The sequence below is a fragment of the Salmo salar genome, chromosome ssa18 (assembly GCF_905237065.1).
Source record: "Salmo salar chromosome ssa18, Ssal_v3.1, whole genome shotgun sequence".
Classification (NCBI taxonomy): Eukaryota; Metazoa; Chordata; class Actinopteri; order Salmoniformes; family Salmonidae; genus Salmo; species Salmo salar.
The window spans coordinates 49,930,342-49,950,506 of NC_059459.1; the positions used below are offsets into that span (position 1 = coordinate 49,930,342).

The window sequence follows — 20,165 nt, forward strand, 5'->3', positions numbered from 1 at the left end:
TGGCCCTTCTTAAGGAAAGAAACAGCGCATGTTGCACACCGCATGTAGCCTAGGCCATAGGCCTATATGTTTTGTTTAGGTTTGTATCACAACTAAAGTGACCAAATAAATTCTTAAAATGAAGCACATTAATCGGCTTTACAACGGGTGTAGAGCCTAACTGCCATACATAAGCGGCACGTGAGTTTCAAGTTTGGGGAAGATAATTTTCATGATAAAAATTCACCTTTATAATAAAAGCATTACATGCATGATCACATTTGTGGTCACTTTTGAGAATAGTGTTTTCCTACTAATGGAACATTTGTGCTTATAGCATACTGCCATGTGTGCATTGCTGCGCTTATATTGTGAAGAAATATTCGAATAGTTTATGAACATTTTAAGCTAAATGTTCTCATCTGTTGCACCAGGTTCATCGTTTAAAACATTTTTTTGATTCTAGTGGTTGTTTTAATTTGGGATCTATCGCATTCCACAACAGTCCCAGACTATTTGGAATATTTGTTTCTGACACAGAATAGAATAGGTCAACTTTTGTACTATGGGGGATGGTAGATTGACATAGGCTAGTGCTTTTGCTGTTCGTTAGGCCTGCTCATCTTGTTGGCTGACGAAAAGTAAAAGGACAGTTCTTCCAATATCTTCAATATGCACCTCGGAATTGGATAAGGACACTCGCAGTTGCGCATCCGGGAGATATTATATTCAGCCCAAGGGCACAATGGCCACTGGCCGCAAAAGACATGGATTTTTTTAGGGGGCATTACGGCCACACAGAGGGGAGGCATTATCAAGTGCTTGTCAAATTGTGAATGAGAGACTAATGAAGTGTGTACAGCCTGCGCAAAAAGCAAAGCAGAGTTCATGCAACTTTTTTCATATCATCATTGGAGTCGTATCATGCAGCCTTAGAATGTATTGAAAATCCAAACATATAGCCCAACATTTGCATCACAACTAAAGTTAAAAAAGAGCTGTAAATTAAACATATAGGAGTATCTGTTTCTTTGTTGACCGCTCAACAAAGAATAGCCACAGGTGTGCACTCCCTCAAATCGTTTTGAGAAAATATCCTATTTTATTCAGCTTTGTTTAATTTTATTCTACATACTATAAAATAATATAAAATAATGCAACGGAATTCTAAGCAAATCTTGTCTGCTAAATGAACTAGTGTTGCCTACAACAATATGGCATAGCCAGATCAGGGCCTATCATAAGGACAACTCTATTATGTTCTTCTGAAATAGACTACATTTTTTCATGTCATGTTTCTCTAGACCTGTCTAAAATAAATAAGGGATTTATTGTGATGGGCTAGCCTATATTACATGGATTTATTCTACTTTTTAAAATGTAGATGTTCCAAAGGTTTGCATCAGTGGCTTGTAGGCTTTGTGTGGAAGCCATGAGATGCTAAATGTGTCAAGGGTGTGTACGGATGCGAAGTCAGGTGCAGGAGATCAGAAGGTAGTAAATAGGCGCACTTTAATTCCGGTCAAAAAATGACAGCACATAACAACATAAGCGTGCCAAAAACACGGAACTTAACAAAAGTATAGCACCTGACGATACCCACATAACAATAAACAATTACACACAAAGACATGGAGGGGAACAGAGCACTAAATACATGCAGTGTGATTATGGAATGAAAACCAGGTGTGTATGGAACAAGACAAAACAAATGGATATATGAGAAATGGAGCGGCGATGGCTAGAAAGCCGGTGACGTCGATCGCCAAACGCCGCCTGAACAAGGAGAGGAGCCGACTTCGACGGAAGTCGTGACAAAATGTGTTTGTTAATTAACGGTCAATTACTGGGAGACCGGCAGTTACTTGCTTGACAATCACCGGATGACAAAATTTCATGACTACCACAGCCCTAGTCATGCTTTAGGCATTTGTCAAATAGACTTGAAGGTGAGCCACAGAAAGTCGGAGTTGAGCACAAGGGGTTTTAGTGCAGCCATAAGTCTGAACTGTCAAATAATCAGTCAACACTGAGAAGTTATGTCACTCTGCATATGACACCTTTCATTAAATCATGATACAACTAGTCTTAACAGGGAAAAACATATATAGACATATACTTAAGACAGCACATCATAGTCACCTTCCCGAAGACACATGCAAGCATACTATGTGTTATATAAAAAATGGAATGTCTTAGAAGTGTTTGTTTTGTGTTTTTTACAGGGTCCCCTCGGGCCTCCTGGCATCCCAGGTGTTGATGGGCTGAAGGTAAGATCATTGTTATAGAGGAAGACCTGATAGATGTGACACATAGGTAGATGACAGATTTCAATAGCTTTATTTGCAGATTACCTAACCTTGTCCCCAGGCTGATGCATAGAGCCTGGTAACAGTGTGGGACTGTTTGGAACTTAGGGGGCGTAGATTTACTGAGTGACATGCTAATGAATTCAAATTCTGAGTGAATCACACGACTATGAGGCATCTTTTTATAACAGAACCCTCTCCATTTTTCCAACAACTTTGTCAATATGGCATGACCATGATAATTGACCATCCAATGTACCTAGGAGTTTAGCTTCTTCAACTTGCTCAATGGTCACACCCTTTATACACAACTCCAGCTGAGGTTTAGGTCAGAGCCAAGAACATGATGTTTCCTCAACAAGGACTATCCTGAAGCTGTGCACCAGAAGAGGAAACAACTTATCCCAGTCATGAAAGCTGCCAGAGCACGTCAGGACATTGCTTACATCCGCTATGACAGGCTCATTGTCCATCCTTCCTCCCAAAAGCCTGGAAGGGATGAGAGAGCCATGCCTGTGGGTTCGTAGGGTCGGCCCCGCAGGACACGCACACTTACACACACACACACTTGATGGACTGCTCTCACTTTTTTTTCTCTCAGCTGATTGGTTGACATACACTGTAAATTGAGAAATGTTGTGACTAAACTTAACAAAAAGAAGAAGAAATTACATTACCAAACCAAGATAAATGACATAAAACACAATGAAAAGAATGATATAATAATGATAAGCCACCAGGTATAGACAACCTTGATGGGAAACTATTAAGAATGGTACCCCTATTTGCTATATCTTTAACCAAAGCCTAAAGGAATGTGTGTTTCCACAAGCGTGGAAGGAAGCTAAAGTAATTCCACTGCCTAAAAATAGTAAAGCACCCTTTGCTGGCTCTAACAGCCGCCCAACCAGTTTGCAGCCTGGTCTTAGTACACTGATGGATAGAATTCTGTTTGACCAAATGCAACGATATTCAATAAGTCAATAAATCTACCTCAAAAGTATGTATCCCAGAACAGAACATTATTAGGTAGGAGTTAAGTGATTTTAATCAAATTACATCATCATTATGACAATATTCCATCATCGTTATGTCAATTACTTGACATAAAGATTATAGATAATTGCACGATTTATGAGTTTAATTAGCATTGCATGGGAAACTCAATGTTTCCCATGCTCACTATGTAACTATTTACTCAATGTTTGATTTGAACATGGTGAAACCTCAAGATGTTTGGAACAGTGCATCACTCCTATTCATGTTAACACTGCTTGGACTTCCAAATAAACATGGTTTATTAAACCTTTTAACCAGAGATTGCCTCACCTTGTAGACTTACCTTAAGTCATACAACTCCATGCAGCCTCCAAGTGGTTTTAGGACAAATAATTGCTTGTCTGAAGGGTTAATGTTGTTATGGGGCTAAAATATAAATGGGCTAATTGTTTCTGGTAACAGATGGAGTCAGGGTTGTTTCTCAATTAGAGACGATCTGCCTCAAGAGGTCAATGGTTGCCTGTATGGATGTATTTTAGAACACCTCAGATAATATCAATCGAATCTAAGTGACTTCTATCCAATCAACAGAGGTGCATCATACAGTACAGTACTGTACATAAAGTGCCACCCTGTTAAAAACCATGGCCCATAGATACAGTACCAGTCAAAAGTTTGGGCATACCTACTCATTCAAGGATTTTTCTTTATTTGGACTATTTTCTACATTGTAGAATAATAGTGAAGACATCAAAACTACACATATGGAATCCTGTAACCAAAAAAGTGTTTTATTTCACATTTGAGATTCTTCAAATGAGCCAATCTTTGCCTTGACAGCTTTGCATTCTCTCAATCAGTTTCATGAGGAATGCTTTTTCAACAGTCTTGAAGGAGCTCCCACATATGCTGAGCACGTGTTGGCTGCCTTTCCTTCACTCTGCAGTCCAACTCATCCCAAACCATCTCAATTGGGTTGAGGTTGGATGATTGTGGAGGCCAGGTCATCTGATGCAGCACTCCACCACTCTCCTTCTTGGTCAAATAGCCCTTACACAGCCTGGAGGTGTGTTGGGTCATTGTCCTGTTGAAAAACAAATGATAGTCCCACTAAGCGCTCACCAGATGGGATGGCGTATCGCTGCAGAATGCTGTGGTAGCCATGCTGGTTAAGTGTGCCTTGAATTCTAAATAAATCACAGAGAGTGTCACCTTCATGCTTCACGGTGTGAACCACCCATGCGAAGATCATCTGTTCACCTACTCTGCGTCTCACAAAGACACGGTGTTTGGAACCAAAGATATCACATTTGGACTCATCAGACCAAAGGACAGATTTCCAAAGTGCTATTGTCCATTGCTCGTGTTTCTTGGCCCAAGCAAATCTCTTCTTCTTATTGGTGTCCTTTTAGTAGTGGTTTCTTTGCAGAAATTCAACCATGAAGGCCTGATTCACGCAGTCTCCTACTATCTATTACTTGAACGATGTGAAGCATTTATTTGGGCTGCAATTTCTGAGGCTGGTAACTCTAATGATTTTATCCTCTGCAGCAGAGGTAACTCTGGGTTTTCTCTGTGGTGGTCCTTATGAGAGCCAGCACTTGATGGTTTTTGTGACTGCAATTGAAGACACTTTCCAAGTTCTTGAAATTTTCCAGATTGACTGACCTTCATGTCTTAAAGTAATAATGGACTGTCGTTTCTCTTTGCTTATTTGAGCTGTTCTTGACATAATACAGACTTCATCTTTTACCTAATAGGGCTTTCTTCTGTATACCACCACTACCTTGCCACAAGAACTGATTGGCTCAAATGCATTAAGAAGAAAATAAATTCCACAGATTAACTTTTAACAAGGCACAACTGTTAATTGAAGTACATTTCAGGTGACTACCTCAAGAAGCTGGTTGAAAGAATGCCAAGAATGTGCAAAGCTGTCATCAAAGCAAAGGTTGGCTACTTTGAATAATCTCAAATATAAAATATATTTTGATTTGTTTAACACTTTTTTGGTTACTACATGATTCCATGTGTTATTCCATGTGTTATAGTTTTGATGTCTTTTCTTTTAAGAATTTAAAAAAAAAATGTTGAAACAAGTTATTTTTTTAATTTCACTATACCAATTTGGACTATTTTGTGTATGTCCATTACATGAAATCCAAATAAAAATGTATTTAAATTACAGGTTGTAATGCAACAAAATAGGAAAAACGACTAGGGGGATGAATACTTTTGCAAGGCACTGTAAGTATGTCTGTCAGAGCTATGTAAGTTGATTATACAGACAATTTGGAATTTTCAACACTAATATTTCTCATTTTATTTATTTAAATTTTTTTTATTTAACCTTTATTTAACTAGGCAAGTCGGTAGAGAACAAATTATAATTTACAATGACGGCCGACCCCGGCCAAACCTGGGCGACGCTGGGCCAATTGTGCGCCGCCCTATGGGACATAAAAACAAGAAGCAATACAGTCAATCTTTCTATTAGCCCTTTGGTTACAGTGACAAGCAAGACATACTGCTCTGTTCTGGGCCAGCTGCAGCTTTCCTAGGTCGTTTTTTCAGCACCTGACCGTATAACCGGGCAAGATGTGATAAAACCAGAGCCTGCAGGACTTGTTTGGTAGAATGTGGTGTTAAAAATGCAGAGCTCCTCTTTCTTGCAGACATACTTTTACCCATCTTTACAACAATCGAATCAATATGCCTTCACCATGACAGTTTATGGTAACACAAAGAAGTTTAGTTGCCTCTACTTTCATAACAGCCACATCATTCATTACCAGATTCAGTTAACGTCTAGTACTTATGGAATGATTTGTACAATATTATAGCGGACAATATTGCCACTCCTATTTGCCATATCTTCAATTTAAGCCTACTAGAAAGTGTGCACCCTCAGTGCTGGAGGGAAGCAAAAGTAATTCCGCTACCAAAGAATGGTAAAGCCCCCTTTACTGGTTCAAATAGCCGACCAATCAGCCTGTTACCAACCCGGAGTAAACTTTTGAAAGAAATTGTGTATGACCACTTCCAGTACTATTTTACAGTAAAAAAAAATGTACAACAGACTTTCAGCACTCTTTGAGTTAGGCCAGTGTGTCTATGTATGCGGATGTCTCAACACTATACAGGTCAGCTACTACAGCGACTGCAATGATTGCAACACTTAACAAAAAGCTGCAGTTAGTTTCAGAATGGGTGGCAAGGAATAAGTTAGTCCTAAATATTTCAAAAACTTAAAGCATTGTATTTGGGACAAATCATTCACTAAAACCTAAACCTCAACTAAATCTTGTAATGAATAATGTGGAAATTGAGCAAGTTGAGGTGATTAAACTGCTTGGTAGCAAAGATGGGGAGAAGTCTTTCCATAATAAAGCGGTGCTCTGCCTTCTTAACAACACTATCAACAAGGCAGGTCCTACAGGCCCTAGTTTTGTCGCACCTGGACTACTGTTCAGTAGTGTGGTCAGGTGCCACAAAGAGGGACTTAGGAAAATTACAGTTGGCTCAGAACAGGGCAGCACAGCTGGCCCTTAAAAATACACAGGGAGCTAACAATAATGATATTCATGTCAATCTCTCATGGCTCAAAGTGGAAGAGAGATTGAATTCATCACTACTTGTGTTGACAAGCGGAATGACAATCTGAATGTACCGAGCTGTTTGTTTAAACTACTAGCACTCAGACACCCATGCATACATTACAAACATGTCACCAGAGGTCTCTTCACAATCCCCAAGTCCAGAACAGACTATGGGAGCCGCACAGTACTACATAGAGCCATGACTACATGGAACTCTACTCCACATCAGGTAACTGATGCAAGCAGTAGAATCAAATTTAAAAAAACAGGTAGAAATACACCTTATGGAACAACGGGAACCGTGAAGACACACACTAGGTCGACACACGCATACAAGTGTTAGCACACGCAGTCTACACACACGTACATTCTAATATTGTTATATGGTGGTATTATACATTTTGTATTGTAGATATGTAGTGGTGTAATAATGTTATATGATGTAATGTTTTACAGTGAGGGAAAAAAGTATTTGATCCCCTGCTGATTTTGTACGTTTTCCCACTGACAAAGAAATGATCAGTCTATAATTTTAATGGTAGGTTTATTTGAACAGTGAGAGAGAATAACAACAACAAAAAATCCAGAAAAACGTATGTCAAAAATGTTATAAATTGATTTGCATTTTAATGAGGGAAAAAAGTATTTGACCCCTCTGCAAAACATGACTTAGTACTTGGTGGCAAAATCTTTGTTGGCAATCACAGAGATCAGACGTTTCTTGTAGTTGGCCACCAGGTTTGCAAACATATCAGGAGGGATTTTGTCCCACTCCTCTTTGCAGATCTTCTCCAAGTCATTAAGGTTTCGAGGCTGACGTTTGGCAACTCAAACCTTCAGCTCCCTCCACAGATTTTCTAAATGATCTTTTAGGTGATCCCTAAAAATAAACTCAGCAAAAAAAGAAACGTCCCTTTTTCAGGACCCTGTCTTTCAAAGATGAATCGTAAAAAGCCAAATAACTTCACAGATCTTCATTGTAAAGGGTTTAAACACTTTCACATGCTTGTTCGATTAACCAAAAACTATTAATGAACATGCACCTGTGGAATGGTCGTTAAGACACTAGCAGCTTACAGACGGTAGGCAATTAAGGTCACAGTTATGAAAACTTAGGACACTGAAGAGGCCTTTCTACTGACTTGGAAAAACACCAAAAGAAAGATGGCTAGGGTCCCAGCTCATCTGCGTGAACATGCCTTAGGCATGCTGCAAGGAGGCATGAGGACTGCTGATGCGGCCAGGGAAAAAAATTGCAATATCTGTACCTTGAGACGCCTAAGACAGCACTACAGTTAGTGCTACAGCTAGTTATTTCACTAGCTGTTGATGCTGACATGTATAGTGTTGAATCATCTGCATACTTTGTTTAAGGCTTGTGGTAGATCATTAGAAAAATTGAGAAGAGTAAAGGACCAAGACAGCTCTCTTGGAGAATACCACACTTTACATGTTTTACGTTAAAGAAAGCCCTCTGTGTTCTATTCGATAAATCATTTTTCAAAAACAAATGATGGTAAATAATATCAAAGGCTGCACTAAAATCTAACAATACAGCTCCCACAATCTTCTTATTATACATGTCTTTCAGCCAATCATTAGACATTTGCGTCAGTGCAGTACATGTCAAATACAATGTTTTTAACATGTTGCTAAGAACTAGCAGCTAATTGATTGGCTATTAGAGCAAGTAAAGGAAGCGTTACCTTTCTTGGGGAGCGGAATCACAAGTGATTGTCCAGGCTCAGATTGAAGATGTGGCAAATAGGAGTGGCAATATAGTCTGCTACCATCCTCAGTAATTTTACATCTAGGTTGTCAATACCAGGTGGTTTCTTGTTATTGATGGACACTTTTTCCACATTAACTTTACCCAATTCTAAATTACTATGTTTTTCTTTCATTATTAGGTATTTTATGCATGAATGACACAATTTCTCAATTTACAATATGTCTGCCAATCACATGAGCAGCCAGACTTATTTGCAACTCCCTTTTCCTAATTTCTCTCCCATGGTTGTAGACACAGCTTTATAACAAAGTTCTACACCAGTAGTAAAGAAAAATATTAATGTACCTGGATGATTTTGTTCCTGTACTATTTGTAAACACTCTGGTAGTTTGATTGATAACCTGAACTATATTACAGGCATTGGTTACAGTGAGAAGCTTCCTCTTGAGCGAACAGCTTGATGAAAACTAGTCCATATTCAGGTCAGCCAGAAAATAGACCTCTCTCTTAACATCACACACATTATCAAGCAGTGCACACATATTATCCAGATACTGACTGTTAGCACTTGGCCTATAGCAGCACCCCAAAATAAGAGGCTTTAGATGAGGTAGGTGAACTTGCAACCGCAACACTTTGACAGTATTAGACATGAAATCCTTTACACGAATATGGCTCTTAACATTGTGATATCCCGGGAGGTCTACCCGGGGGGTTGGTGATAGAGTGGAGGTACGTGCCGCAACGTTGACTCCCTCTGCTGGGAGTACCCGGGCTGGGCATGCCGACGCTGATTGCACCAATTAGGGGTCAACCAGCCGTGCAGGCCACAAATGGAGGACTGTGGCACACCGTGGGAGGAAAATTGAGAGGCAGGAAGTAAGCTTACAGATGGGAATGAAGCTCCCGGGGCACGGATGCGAAAATAAACATAACAAAATGTTATGTTTATTTTATATTGCCCAGTAAAGGTGTATTTTCTGACTAGAACCTCCTTGTCTTTGTGTCCTGTATTGCTACTGCTGTATCAAAGGAACTATGCAAGTGAGTCTCAGTGATGGCCGAATGAATGTTGTCTGATGTTAGCACGTTATTGAACAATGTTCTTTTCATGCTTAGTTTTTTTTTCTCCATAATATGTCTCTCCGATAAGCTACCCAGGAAAGGGCTAAAAATAGCCCATACTAATGCCCTTTTCTGGGTAGCTTATCAGGGATAACAACGGAAGAAAATAACATTGACTGACTCTATTAGCCAGATAATCAGGCACTTGTGAGTGTCAGTTAGTGAGTGTGTGTGTAAGAGATATGGGGCTGAAGCTATTGACCCGGAAGCTAGGCTTAATCACTCCTCCCAGGCTTTTGGGAGGGAGGATGGACAATTAGTGGATGTAAGCAATGTCCCCACTGTCATGACGTTGGCCTGTGGGTAAGGTTTATGACCCCCCCCCATAAATACCTTTCTCCCTTCCCCTCTCTGACCCTACTGAAGGACTTGAATAGCCTGTGTTAAATATAGAGATTCTGGGAACATCAAACAAATGGGGAAAAGGAACCATATTTTGGTAATTAAACCAGTTGGAAATATGCTTGGGAGCGTAATGAGTATGTATGTAAGGTTCGGTTGTCATCTGAGACATTATGATTGATGACAGGACGACATAAACTGTACCTGAGAAAGTATACACCCTCTAGTTATCAGAGTAACATGGAATTGTTATGCAATTGAAATGTTTGATATTGAAATTGTTTGTTAGGAGATTAAATGTAATTTTAGCTTCCAAATGAGAGATTTGGGTTTTCATAAGGAAAGTGCCCTGCTTGATCAGTGGCCCACCCCTGTGAAGAGGAGGGGTTATAAACGATGAAACACATCAGACCCCCTCTCCACTATATAAGCCTTTGACGAAAAGATAACCGTTGTTCCAGTACGGGAGGTCTGCAGCCTCTACGTTAGAAGGACACACATGTCAACTAAGCCAACCTCGGCGTGAGCTATGGTATGAACTGGTATGAACTTTGAGCTTATTCACTACAGAAGTGATACTTCCTAGCCGTTGAGTTAGCAGCGGCCGCTGTCGACGTGGGCTAGGAAAGGACGGACGACGGACCCAGTCTAACAGACGGACGAAGATACCACCACGTATCCAATTTACCACCAGAGACATTCTTCCGAGTACGGAAGGTCTGTTGGCCAACCCGGCCAGCATCTACGACCAATCTACCGAAGCGCAGCTCAGAGTAAATATTTATTGCATTTTCCTTTTCCAAATGGGCGGTAATTTAGAATGCATAAGATAATGTATTTACGATAGCATAGCTGCTAATTCTGTGTTCCTAAATCTTCCCGCTCTTTCATTCAAGCCCAACCCCCTTTCCTTTGTGTAACCAGCTTTCATACAGGTTCCGTTCACTAGGGGTGAATTCTGTATGACATCATTGTATTCTGTGTATTTGTAATTCTGTGTGATTAGTTTAAGTATTTAGTAAATAAATAATTAAACCAAATTTTACAATGCCTTCTCCACTTGTTAGCCCAGAGTATACTCTGCTTCCTAAGAATTTAACATTGTTCAATGATCCGAAAAGGGTCTGAACAGACATTTTGGCGCACCCTGTGTGGACTCTAAAACTAGGCCGCACGTTTGGGTAATTTTGATAACACATATTGGAGCCCCCGTGCGAGGAATCTAAAATAGGATGACGCTTTCATTTTGATTCAGCATATATAAAATTGAAAAGCAGATTACATAATATACCAAGTTGATTATATACATTATGGGAATTGTAGACCGGAATTATTGGTGCGTGTGTGCTCTGGAGAATCGCCTCCGTGTTGTGCTCTGACGTAGTCAGTGGGTAGCTTAAAACCTCTTCAGCGTCTCGTCCCGCAAGCGGGATCAAAATCCAGGGAAAACTCTTAGCGACATTAGCATAACAAAATTTTATATTTTTTTTTTCAAATATAGGACTGTCTCATATCGTTTTATAGATACACCTCTCCTGAATCGACCCACGTCGACCCACGAAAACAAATCATTAGATTATGTTAGAGGAGTCTATCGTAAAAAGCAGCAACATAGCCATTTTCCGACCAACCACATGCATCACAAATAACCAAAGAACAGCTAAATGCAGCACTAACCTTTTACAAACTTCATCAGATGACACACCTAGGACATCATGTTACACAATGCATGCATTCTTTTGTTCAATAAAGTTCATATTTATATATGAAAACAGCATTTTACATCGGCGTCTGACGTTGACTAACTATTTTCCCGTCAAAAGCATCCGATGAAACAGTGCTACAATTTACTGAATTACTATTCGAAAACATGTTTAAAATGTAATATTGTCATTCTAAGATTTATAGATGAATATCTCTTGAAAGCACCTGTCATACCAGATTTAAAAATAACTTTACTGGGTAATCACACTTAGCGATAAAAGGGGATGCGATACTCAGAAAATGAGCTAGTAAATACAGCTCGGCGCCATCTTGGAACAATCGCATATCACATCTAATGTTGTATAATATTGTCAATAATCCCTTACCTTTAGTTGTCTTCATCAGAAAGCACTTCCAGGAATCCCAGGTCCACAACAGATGTATTTTCGGTCGAAAAAGTCCATCCTTTATGTTCCATTAGCTTGCTGTTGTTAGCGCGTCTGAAGGCTGTATCCAAAAGCTCTGCCGGCCGCGGGACAGCCGTGTCGGAAAAAAACAATTTTTTCCCATTTAGGTTCGTTCAAACATGTCAAACGTTGTATAACATAAATCTGCAGGGCCTGTTTCAACAAGAGAGCCAATAAGATTCGAGGGGGACGATTTCATTGTGTTTCAAAACGTTTCCAAAGGTGGGGGTAGACAGGGCCGCCGGCGTCATAATGGTGATGGCCCTCCCCCTGTGACCAATTTCCAACGCGTCTCATTCACTGAGTTTCGACACTAGAAGGCTCAAAACACTTTGTAAAGACTGGCGACATCTTGTGGAAGCAATAGGAAGTGCTCAAATAGCGATAGTTCACGGTGTGAATAATAGGCAACGACGTGAAGTTGAGTCCACAATTCAGAATTCCACTTCCTGTTTCAATTGGTCTCGGGGTTTTGACTGCCATATGAGTTCTGTTATACTCACAGACACCATTCAAACAGTTTTAGAAACTTTAGGGTGTTTTCTATCCACAGGTATTAATTATATGCATATCCTAGCTTCTGAGTTTGATTACTAGGCTGTTGAAAATGGGCACGAATTTATTCCAAAATGCGCTGTGGCGCCCCCTATCCTAGGGTAACGTCAAGAGGATAAACTATACATTCATGTATGATGGCTGATAAAGCTATCTGAGAAATAGCGCGTTTGGCCAAACGCTAAGTATTTCTGCCTCTCGCGTTTCAGACGCGTGTTGGCTAGGTCATTATTAATTTCTCGAGCGAGGACAAAGAGCCAGCCGATTGAAATTTAGGAGAGATTAGCTTGATCAGCGATAAGTATCTCTCTGTCTCTCTCGCGTTTCGATGCGAGTAGACCACAGTGCATTTTGTTGTTTGCCGCGAGTTCCGGTTAAAACATCGTCAAATGTCGCCGAAAAGGGTTTGAACATAATACGTTATAAGTAAAACCTTTCCCTTGCCAAGGGAATCCTATGTTGAGCATTTTTCAGGCATAAAGTAGCATTAGCTTGCTCGAGATGCTAAGCTAACAAAAGGGAAAACAGCCATTTTGTTTTGTGCCACATTGTAATTCATCCGACTTGCGGAACGAAAGTCCCGCCCTGGGTACTTCCGTTTGATTTCAGTGCGTGCCAGCAGGGACCTCTGAAGAGTCACCAGTACTTTCCTTCAAGTAGAATTAGTCAGGTGACACTCAAGTCGTTACTCGTGATATCCAGACGGATATCGATGTCTTATTCAATTGAACTAATAAGTGAAATTGCCAGATTTACATTCTCAATTTTAAATAATATCCAAATTGATGAGTTTTCTAAATGAGACATTGTAATCTTTTTTCCACATTAACCTAGATGAATAAACCTCTCAGGTTAATTAAAGTTTAAATTCCAAATAACCTATACAGGTTTGATTTATCATTAAAATGGATCAATCAGTAAAATTTGGTTTTTGCAAAACCCATTCAGTAATCCAGTACTGACAGAAGTCCCGCCCCAGCGGGAATCCCATGTGGCTTTGGCCCAAGGAAGAAGTGTACCATAGTGGGGAGTGTTCCCAACATTTGATCTACTGTTTACACTTATGATATCCAATCAATGGAGATTGTATGGATTATCATCTCATTCAATTTAATAAGTTAAATTGTTGAACATACCTTAATGTTCTTGCAATCAAATGAGACACTTTTAAACTTCCCATATTAACCTGGATGAAGCAACCTCAGCTTAATTCAAGTTTAATACCCAGATAGCCTACCCAGGTAGGATTAATCATTGGCATTGATTAATTAATTCAATTTGCTTTTGCAAATTCATTCACGTCCAACTTCCACATTACTGGTACAGTACTGATGGATCGTCAACATCTATAAATAGATTAAACTTGTCTTTGCAGCTTCCAATGAATTCCAAACCCAAACATTGAAAAAAAAATAGGAAAATTTTTCCTCTAAATTTTTCTAATAATGTGCAAGCTACCAAAGGAGGTGGTCACCACTCCTCCGCTAATTAGTGAACCTCCACCCATAAAAGGATTTATCTCTGACCTCAGCAGTGATACCAACCCTAATTATGCCATTAGAAAAACAACAGCCCATATTGCTAACGCTCTCCAAAATCAACCATCAAATACAGGCTTTGTGACTGTTCTCTCCACTTTAGCACTTATGTATCGCCATCAAAGGTTGGCATCGGTCCAATACCACAGTGCACAGCTGAAGCACGTGCAAGACATGGCTAACATGAGGGCACAGGTGGAGAGAACTGAGCAACTATTGACAAAAGCAGGAAATGAAAACATTCTGCTAGTCGAGGAACTGCGTTTGAAATCGGAACAATTAAAAGTAATTACAAATACTTATGACGATGAACGAGCACAAACTCTCCAACAAAATCATCATCTGCAGGAACAACTCGATTTAGCCAAAACTAAATACGATGTAGTCCAATCCAAATTAGATAAATCTGTCGAGTTATCTATAAACAGGAGCGCACAATTAGATAACATGCAGGCAGTTTTGTTGAACGTTACTCAAGGTAACAATGTTCTACTCCAAATTCTGCAGACCAAAGACGATCAGTTGATGAACACAATGACAAAGTTGGATGACAAATCAGCAGAACTTATTGAAGTCGCTGACCAATTGTATGATGAGAGAATTCAGGTGATGAGGATGGAAATATTGATTTCTAAACAAGCAGAGGAAATCTCATCACTGAATCTCTCGCTCCGTACTCGAGACCTCTATCTGCAAACCATGACAGATAAGTTTGAGACCGAAAGGAGCAGAGGTGACACTCACGTGTCCAAAATCGGTACTCTAAGCGCTCAAGTGGACTCTGCAATGCAGCAGAAGACCACCCTTAGGTACCATCTGGAAAAAGTCCAGAATGGTCACGCTCTACAGCATGACTACCCATCCAAGCAACCGGAGTCCGGTACTCAAAGGAGTGAAGACGATAGGTTTCAGACATTGCCTCCATCATGTGTCCCTCAGTCTTCTCCTCTTGGCCATTCGGCACTGAGTAATATGGAGCCTCTTGGCCAACAAAGCCAAAGCTTGCCTTCTCCTCTTGGCCTGTCGGCCCCAATTTCTCCACAGGATGAAGCCAACCCTCTCCGCCCGCTTGGCGCGGAATACCTTGACAAACTCGTCAAGAATTTCCCCACCTTTGACCCCGTTCCAGGTCAGCCAAACGATACTGAGAGGTTCCTAGCTGACATAGAGGACGCGTTGGGTGGCTACCCGAATGCTACGGGTTCTGACAGGGTTTACCTGTTGAAGCGAACGTCGAATAGACACGTGACAAGGTTCATTCGTCTACAACAGCAACACGTGCTAAATGACTACGCTAAACTTGCCACAGCTTTGAAATTAGAATTCAGTGGTTCTGCGACTCGCAAACACGATAGCTCACTGGCTAACACGGTCAAACAAGCTCGGAACGAACACCCACAAGCTTTCTATCATAGGCTTCGTTCAGTTTACTTTGGCCTACTCACAGAAACAGGAATGGAAGAGCTGTTACCATTCAAACAAATGTTTCTGTCGAACATGTATCCCACCTTCATTACCTACTTGGGCCCTGCAGCCCACGTTGGCTTGCCTATCTTACAACTCAGAGAGCTTGCAAGCACAGCTTTTGAGGCATCAAAAGCTCGCAACACTAAGAGCCCTGACCACTCGGTTTTGAAGTTTGACCAGGAGCACTCACTCCAGTTAGAGGGTGCATTATCAGGTATTGGAGCGTCGAGAGATGACGCACCACAACAGTTTCTACCACGAAACCATGATTCCAATAACCACCGCGGTCGAAATAACTGTAAAGTACGTCGCCTTCAAAACGACTACCGCTACAATCGACCTGTTCGCTACGTTCCTGCACCCAACCCACACAAAGTGTCAGAGCACAAGGGTAACAAAGGGTTGAAGGGCGATCAAAACGTAGACCAATGTTCTCCAGAAGTCCCACTACGGGAAGAACTAAAGCGAGAACAATTTGAGAAAAGGGTAAAAGATAAGTCACAAGGACTAGACGGGGAATTACCGGACACCAGGTCCGCAGAAATTAACACCCATAGCAAGGACGTTAAAGTTCAAATTTCTCCCGCTCTCTTTCAAGACCCTAGCCAGGGCCCGCTTGATCAAGAAACAAGCCCCTGGGCTTTGTCTGTATACTCTGATACAAAAGTTGCGAAGAAAAAGGTAAAACGCTTCGTTAAAGCCAAGCCCACTCAAAATCGGAAAAGTCAATCTGCTTCCACCTTGAACAGAAATGGCACATCACGTCGTTGCGAACGACCACTCCACTTTGTGGGGAATATGTCCACTAACCACGAATCTAAACGGCCATACCTGGAAACAGTCCTGGAGGACTGCTTAACTTGTCATGCGCTAATTGATTCGGGTCCGACAATATCACTCATCTCTCAAACATTGTTTGATGATCTCAAAAGGGCTTTGAAGCCAACTAAACGTTGGTTAAAAGTGGAACGATGCGACACTACACTTCGAGGGGTCACTCAGACTACCTCGCCTCTCACGTTGAGAGTCATGCTGAAACTACACTTCAAGGACGTATCGCTCGTTCACCCTGTGTATGTTACCAGCCTCGAAACTGTACCCCTGCTACTTGGAGCAGACTTGATGGATCGATTACTCCCATTGATGGATTGGAAAACCAACCAGGTATGGTCACAGGCCACAGTGCCTTCCCCACTGACCAAACTGTCTTCCCCTAACGCTAGCTGCAACGCAGTCATTCACGAGGGGTATCTGTCGAAAGCACCCCTTGGGAAAAAGACGTTTAGAAACCTCTTGGTGCAGAATCCGATCCAAGGAGATATTACGATATCTCGACACATTCCATCAGCCAATCTGATTGACCATTCTTTTCATGATTTCGAGCCAGCTGTCTCTGTGAATGAGCAACTTCCCTCCTCCTTGCAGTCGTGCAATACGGTAGTTGAGATGAACTTCTCTTGCCCTTCGGACACTTCTGCAAGCACTGCGGCCGTCTCAGCAAGAAAAACATTGATGCGCAGAGTACACTCTGCTTCCGATGATACACCTTCTGCTTTGTTGGGGACTGTCACCCCTTACAATGACACTAATGGCGTCAGTCCAGCAACTGACCCGATGACTCCCACTGGTGAAACACTTTGCGATATCACTGACCGATATCCTCGTCTCAGTTTGCAGGTACTGAAGAGGTTGCCACACGCGGACGCGGTGGTGACTGACAGACCTCGGCAGCCACTGAGGGTGTTGAAGCACAAACACCAGGAGATTTGGTTGAAACGTTACAGCCATTCTCATAATAACGCGGCCACTGACAACTCGTACATAGGGTCCGACCTTTTCGTTTGCGCCTCGGACACCAACACCACCTGCTGGTGGGGGGGTCCCGAGACACAAAGGGGGGGAATAGTAGCCCAGACCCATGATGAGCCTCATCGAGGCCGGTGGGGGGGGTCGAGACTACGGACAACACCGTACGAGGCCACCAGAGCATAAATCAAATCTAGTTGTAAACTCCCCTATGAGAACAATGAGGAGCAGACAGGCCCCTAGACGGGGATTATCTTAGAACACATCTAAGATAGTACTGAGGTGTACCACACTGGTCGTAAAGGAAGTCCAATGGACTTGTCCACCTCCAAAACAAATGGCAACAATAATCATTCCTTGCCATGTGTAGGTTCAACTACAATACAACTAGTAATATGCTCCAATCATGTGTTCCGGTAGATAATATTTCAGAATAAATCGGTAGGACAACTGGACCCCTTGAATACCAGTACCAATACCACAGTCAGTCCAGCAACACTCAGTAAGAGGATTAGTAACCTCACAAGTTAAATTGCTATTGATAATAGCGACATAGGAGTCACTCAGAGTGCAACACGGGGAAGGGAATCTCCAGTGCACTCTTCCAATGGTTAACACATGCCACTAATAAATAGAACCCTCCGTTCAGGAGAAAAGTTATTAGAAGTCATGAACCATGATCACACCACGTACGACTGGTCTAATACTTAGAGTACTTCCGTCGTGAGGTTAGCTCCTCCGTGGATAACATAGCTATGAAATAGACTTCATACCTACCGCCACTACAATAGTGGAAGACACAGTGACTTGTAGAAAAACTACTACAGACTCCCTTGACACCAATTCTGACTGACCTCCAGGCATTGACCTGAAAATTACCTGACTACGTCAGACTCATTCTGAACAAGTTGTAATCTGCCAGGATACTTGGTTTTCTTCCCTTGACATGCGCGATTGTGTAAGCATAAATGCACATGCACAACGGAACATCCAATTAGGATTTATGCTAGGATCACTTAAGGGTCCAAGCAAAATACCAGCCTTAGTAAAGTTGAACATTTACTTCTAGTCCTTTGACTCTACAGCACTCACCAGTTTTCTAACCAGAAGTCCATAGGTCATACTGTAGACTGCCCAAAACTAGTGCCTTACAGCTGTAGACTTATCATGTAGTTGTCAACTTAGGATAGTACCCTAAGCGCCACCCCACAAATTAGGAAATCCCTAAATATGACATTAGACAATGCCATGATAGGGTCATTTTGCCAAGACCATGGACGTAGATAGAATACAGTCCAATTAGATGATTAAGGTGGCATAACTATATTTTGTTTTGTTTATGCTTTCATTCATTTTGTTTCATTTTCTTCGGCACATAGAAAGTGATAAAGCCATAAACACCTCCCCCATACAACCATCAGTTAGTGCCACAACGCCGCTCATTTGGGAGGAAATGTAATGATATATTTCATGAGTGTGTGTGCGTTGTTAACATCTGCCTAAGTTACTGCCCAGATATTCCAGTCTGGACGACCAGACGACGGGTCCGGAACGGCGATCCCAATCCGGACATCCGCTTCCGAGTCATGGAACGGACTTCTTCATTTGCAGAGACCCTACCCGGGTCGACCACCAGAGGGGGGACTGCAATAGCAACCACCAACTGGACATCTGCTGCCCAGCCTTGGAGCGGATTTCTTCATTTGCAGACACCCTACCCGGGTCGACCGCCAGATGGGGACCACAACGATGATCCACAACCAGGACAACCCACGTTCATTTTTATGTTGGTTTACAACATGCAGTTTAATTGCAAGATTGAACCCAACACGGGGGGACTGTCATGACGTTGGCCTGTGGGTAAGGTTTATGACCCCCCCCCCATAAATACCTTTCTCCCTTCCCCTCTCTGACCCTACTGAAGGACTTGAATAGCCTGTGTTAAATATAGAGAGTCTGGGAACATCAAACAAATGGGGAAAAGGAACCATATTTTGGTAATTAAACCAGTTGGAAATATGCTTGGGAACGTAATGAGTATGTATGTAAGGTTCGGTTGTCATCTGAGACATTATGATTGATGACAGGACGACATAAACTGTACCTGAGAAAGTATACACCCTCTAGTTATCAGAGTAACATGGAATTGTTATGCAATTGAAATGTTTGATATTGAAATTGTTTGTTAGGAGATTAAATGTAATTTTAGCTTCCAAATGAGAGATTTGGGTTTTCATAAGGAAAGTGCCCTGCTTGATCAGTGGCACACCCCTGTGAAGAGGAGGGGTTATAAACGATGAAACACATCAGACCCCCTCTCCACTATATAAGCCTTTGACGAAAAGATAACCGTTGTTCCAGTACGGGAGGTCTGCAGCCTCTACGTTAGAAGGACACACATGTCAACTAAGCCAACCTCGGCGTGAGCTATGGTATGAACTGGTATGAACTTTGAGCTTATTCACTACAGAAGTGATACTTCCTAGCCGTTGAGTTAGCAGCGGCCGCTGTCGACGTGGGCTAGGAAAGGACGGACGACGGAC

The 20,165-nt window shown here is 41.6% G+C and overlaps 1 protein-coding gene across 17 annotated transcripts in view; it reads left to right on the forward strand.

Annotated features, from left to right (window-relative positions):
• The window catches only part of col25a1 (collagen type XXV alpha 1 chain), a 456,448-nt gene that overhangs the window by 336,700 nt on the left and 99,583 nt on the right, over positions 1–20,165 (forward strand). For all 17 annotated transcript variants that reach the window (XR_001322145.2, XR_006760436.1, XR_006760437.1 and 14 more), the window contains one exon: positions 2,205–2,249. Coding sequence is in view for 13 of the 17 variants with exons in the window: in XM_045701252.1 (XP_045557208.1) it covers positions 2,205–2,249 (45 nt within the window). In the remaining 4 variants the exon portion in view is untranslated. The remainder of the gene's footprint in view (positions 1–2,204; positions 2,250–20,165) is intronic.